This window comes from Melanaphis sacchari, unplaced genomic scaffold, assembly GCF_002803265.2.
Source record: "Melanaphis sacchari strain LSU unplaced genomic scaffold, SCAv2.0 Contig495_pilon_pilon, whole genome shotgun sequence".
In the NCBI taxonomy this organism is placed as follows: domain Eukaryota; kingdom Metazoa; phylum Arthropoda; class Insecta; order Hemiptera; family Aphididae; genus Melanaphis; species Melanaphis sacchari.
In genome coordinates this window covers 13502-18533 of record NW_020271331.1, presented here as the reverse complement: position 1 = coordinate 18533, position 5032 = coordinate 13502, and the positions used below count along the sequence as shown (strand labels likewise).

Sequence of the window (5032 nt, the reverse complement as noted above, 5' to 3'; positions counted from 1 at the left end):
ATGGCTAATAGTTCTAAAAAAGCTATTGAAGAGTTTTTAGATGAAAGTTTTGAATCAGACATATCGAATGTGTATGATTCTGATGCCGACCCAGAATATCGACCAGGTGAGAATAATACTAATATTAATTTTGCTGGGCCATCACAAAGCTTAGAATTAACAAGTGCAGACGATCCATCAGCCGATGAATCGTTTTCCGAAAGTTCAAGTGATAGCAGCGATGATGAACCTATTGATAATAGTAATTTATGGGTGAACAATTATTTAGACATTCCAGACTTTGGTTTTAATAGTGATTCGATAGGAATAAAATTAGAAATTAATGAAAGTGCTCGTGATAATCCAATTGAAATTTTTAAACAAATTTGGACCGACGAAATAACTGAAATATTTGTAACTTCTATTAATAAATATGGTGAAAATATGAGTCTCCAATGTCGTCCTCACAATAAAGGTAGTAGAAATACACATTTTAAGCGAACAACCTCTGAAGAAGTACAACATGTTTTGGCAGCGTGTTTGCTTGGAGGTTCCATACAATTTTCGGTTGTTAGAGATATGTTCTCTAATAACCCATTATATTATCATCCTATTGCTGGTCACATTATGTCAGGACGGAGATTTGAGAAATTATGTAGATGTTTTAGTGTAGAATATGCAAATGATACAAATCCATTAGTAGGCCCTATGAAAAAACTTTATCCAGTATTTGACATGTTAATTCAAAACTTTCAAAAGTCATATTTTCCCGATGACAATTTATTATTGGACGAATCATTGTTATTACATTGAGGTAGATTAGTATGGCGACAATATATAAAAGGAAAAAAGGCTAAATATGGTATAAAATTCTACGAATTATGTACTCAAGATGGTTACGTTTTGAATGTTGATATGTACAAAGGCAAACAAACATCGTCAGCAGTTGAGGAGGGAGTATCAAAAGTTGACAATATCGTCTTAACCCTTATGAAACCGTTTTTAAATAAAGGGCACAGCCTTTACACGGATAATTTTTATAATAGTGTCACTTTATCAAATATTCTATTAGAAAAAAAAAACCCATACAACTGGTACTCTAAGGTCCAATCGCAGAGGAAACCCAAAGGAAGTAACCACTAAAAAATTAAAACGTGGTGATCATATTTGGAGACGCAACAAATATGTGTATGTATCCAAATGGAAAGATAAACGCGATGTTTTATGTTTAACTACTAAAAATCATCCAAAAATTATACCTTCAAAAAACAAATACGGCATACTCAAAAATAAACCAGCAGAAATAGTGGACTATAACAACTACATGAGTGGCATTGACCGCAGTGATCAAATGGTCAGCTATTACTCATCTCCAAGAAAATCGGCTAGATGGTATAAGAAAGTATTGTACCATATGTTTGACATTACTACATGGAATTCATATTTTATTTACAAAAAACATTTTAACATAAATATAAGCTTTAAGCAATTTCGTGATCTGTTAATTAAAAATTTAATAGGACTTCCAATGCAAACTACAGTAACAGATCTGTTTCAATTAAAAAAAACGAAAATTCAAGCACCTGAAAACAATCACTATGCAGAAAAAATTCCAGTACCAAAAAATTATAAAAGACAAACATACTTTAAAAATTGCATTCAGTGTTACAAAACTAAAATACGAAAACAAACATCACTTCAATGTAAAGTCTGTGGTAAACCTCTTTGTCCTGGGAAATGTTTTGAAGAATGGCACAATCATAATCAATGAGAAATAAATATTTGTTTAAATTCACTTATGATATTATTATTTATTTATTTAATTTATATTGAATAATATTATGTTTTAAATTAATGTGTATCATAATATATATAATGTAATTTTTATACTTTTTAAGTTTGATATTGATTTTTAAAATAAAACTCAAGTTCAGTTATTATTATATGGTTTTGAATTTATTATATACTGTTACTATTATAATAGTAATGACCAATAATTATAAAAAAATATGCAGCAGGTCAATACTTATAGCAGTACTAAAATATTACTGCTAAAGCAGTAATAAAAAAGTGCATTTCTGAGGTAGATACATAAATTACATCAAAAAGTGAGGTTTCCGTGAACGTGTTAAATACTTGTATGTTATTGGCAATTATTCTGGACTCCGATAAAGGCTTTTTTAACTTGCTCATAAGTTTATTAATGCATTTCCCTGTATTATCGAAAAATGGAAATATTTTTGTATTTATAATTCGATTTTTTTTTTTTTGTGATTTCTTGTATATAAATGTAAGTAATATAAGTATATAAAAGTCGGATTCGAGCGTCCCAAGCCATATGCTTGTGTGTATGGAAATAAATAAATACATTCTGAAATGGTAATTAAGTGTCTAGCTATGAGTCATCGCCCAGTGAAAATCGATACCTGTCTGGGCAATCCGCTTGCGACGGATTTTTATACCTCCTTACGTCGAAAGCGTTGTGCTGTTCTGCAGTTAAAAAGTTTTAAGTCGTATCGAGTTTTTTATTTTCAAACGAAAGTCATTGAAAATCCAGTTAAATGCATTTAAACTTCCTAGATTGGGGACAAGGAAGAAACCTTAGCGTGATGTCCCCTAGTAACGGTGTTACTCAATCACCGGCCAATTTTTCCATACCCAGGCGCAACCTGTCTCTCAGTTTAATAACAATGTCTGGCGGTCCTAAAAACCTGCGCCTAAAACGGCCCTCTTCAGGGCCAGCACTGACGATCGTATTGATAAACATCGAAGGTATTACGTGAGTTAAGGAAGAACTGCCATCTACCATTTACAAATCAACATCACGCGACTTTATGTGCGTCCAAGAGATCCATCGAGACCAGACCCTTAGTACACCAAGTATATCTGGAATGAAGTTAGCAGCAATAAGGCACCATAGAAAATACGGCAGTGCTATTTTCACAAAACCTAATATGATCGTCCAGTTAGTCAAAATATACGAACAAAATGACATCGATTTCATCAAAGCGTACTTATCGAACAATCTATAAGCCACCAAATTCTCCTTTCATAGCTCCCTATCTTAAATCTGAAGACAGCCTACCTCACAAATCTAACATAGTCAAAGATGATTTCAACAGCCACAGTTCAAGCTGGGGCTATACAGAGACAAACGATGATGGCGAAACAGTAGAAATCTGGGCGCAAGGCGAAGATATGGTATTGATTCATGATAAAAAAATTACCTACATCTTTCAATAGCGGTCGATGGAAGAAAGGATATAACTCCGACCTTTTATTTGTCAGTGAATCTATCAGTCAACTTTGTACCAAAAATATGGGAGACCCCATTCCAAACACACAACATATGCCCATAATTTGCCTGATTGAGGCTATGGTGAGACCCAATATTGTCCTATTCCAAAAGAGATACAACTTCATAAAGCAAAGTGGAACCTTTTCTCAAAAGATCTCGACTCAACTATGTAAAATATCGAACCACTACTGGAACACTATGAATCCTTTGTAGATAAAGTAAAATATATATCCCGGTAACACAAACCAAGAGGATATAAGACACATCATATACTTGGATTATCAAATTAAATCTTGGACAATTATAACACATATATCAATCTGTTTGAAAATAATCCCTTCAGTAAACAAACCAGAAACAAAGGGGAAGAGCTCATGAATACCATTGCACAGGAAAAAAGGAATAAATGGCATAAGGTATAAGATAGAACGAACATGAAACATAGTAATAAACAGGCGTGTTGCCTAATTAAAAGGTTTAACAGTGACCTATTAACGCGAAAGGATTGTCAAACGTCACTCTGATTAAATTGCTTACCAATAACTAATAGTCGGTAAACTCAAAAAATTCAAGCAAGAAGATAAACCTAATAAAATAATAAAACGAAACAAAGGAAAGGAAGGGAATCGCCTCAGCCGGTCTTACAAAGAGGATGAAATGAACATAGCTATAGAGACAATGAAACTTAGGAAAGCAGCTGGACTAGATAATATTTTTATCGCATAGATCCGCAATTTAGGGCCGAAAGCCAAAGTTAGATATTTTCCTTATATAACGAAATAAAAGACCGGAAAAACATTTCGAAAATATGGAGGAAAACTAAAACCAGAGAAAAATAAGGATGGCCTAAAAAGAATTATCGCCAATATCCCTTCTGTGTCAGACGTACAAAATCTTTTTTTCCTCAGCGATTGTTCTACCGTTAGCATAAATATAATGCTTTACGTCGCTATCTGTGGATATTGGCTGATCGTTGGTATATATGTTAAACATAGTATAGGAGCTTGCACGCTTCCTTGAGGGAGACCATTTCTGGAGATGCTCCACTTAATATTCTTGACTTGATGATTTACGAAAAATCTTCTGTTACTTAAAAGGGTTTTGAAAACTCTTACAAACTCGAAATTCAAGGTAGTATCATATAGTTTCTTTAGCATTAGTCTATGGTTTACCGTGTCGTATGCTGCCGTTAGATCTATGAGCACCGTGCCCGTGACTTTCTTATTTTCAAAATCGTTCTCGATTGTTAGGGTTAGATTGTGTATCTGTCCTGTACATGATTTTCCTGGGTGAAAACCAGCTTGTTCTCTAATTAGTGTGCTGTCCACGAATGGGACTAGGCGGTTAAGCAGCATTCTGTCGAAGATTTTATAGCTCTGTGCTTTTCACCTAAGAAATCGATGTGCTAACCGTACTCTTAACGTCTCTGGAATGATACGAAACTTACAACATAGTGTCCAAAATATCTCGGAGTAACGTTAGACCGACCTCTCCCCTACAGAATCCACTGCAAAAACACCAAGAATAAAATAATGACAAGAAATGGTATATTTTGGAAGCTCAGTGTTTCCACATTAGGCTGTAATCCTCACGTCATAAGAACTGCGGCATTAGCCTTATGTTTTTCAGCAGGAAAATATGCTAGTCCAGTATAGGGTAGGTAATCTCTTAACACGTTAACCGCCATATGCCCGCCGGCGGTCATACAGCGGTCGTTTATTGATACGCCAAGTGTGTTTTCCCAAGTTATTACTA

The 5032-nt window shown here is 34.2% G+C and overlaps 2 protein-coding genes across 2 annotated transcripts; one reads left to right on the top strand and one right to left on the bottom strand.

Annotated features, from left to right (window-relative positions):
* Positions 1 to 1750, top strand: LOC112598619 (piggyBac transposable element-derived protein 4-like). The gene is made up of 4 exons (XM_025345140.1): positions 1 to 716; positions 798 to 945; positions 1052 to 1381; positions 1643 to 1750. Exons 1-4 carry the CDS (start codon positions 1 to 3, stop codon positions 1748 to 1750), a joined length of 1302 nt encoding a protein of 433 aa, XP_025200925.1.
* A 2468-nt stretch (positions 1751 to 4218) lies between these two features.
* On the bottom strand, positions 4219 to 4632 carry LOC112598618 (putative COX1/OXI3 intron 2 protein). The gene has a single exon (XM_025345139.1). The coding sequence runs from the start codon at positions 4630 to 4632 to the stop codon at positions 4219 to 4221; it is 414 nt and encodes a 137-aa protein (XP_025200924.1).
* Between the last annotated feature and the right edge of the window lie 400 nt (positions 4633 to 5032).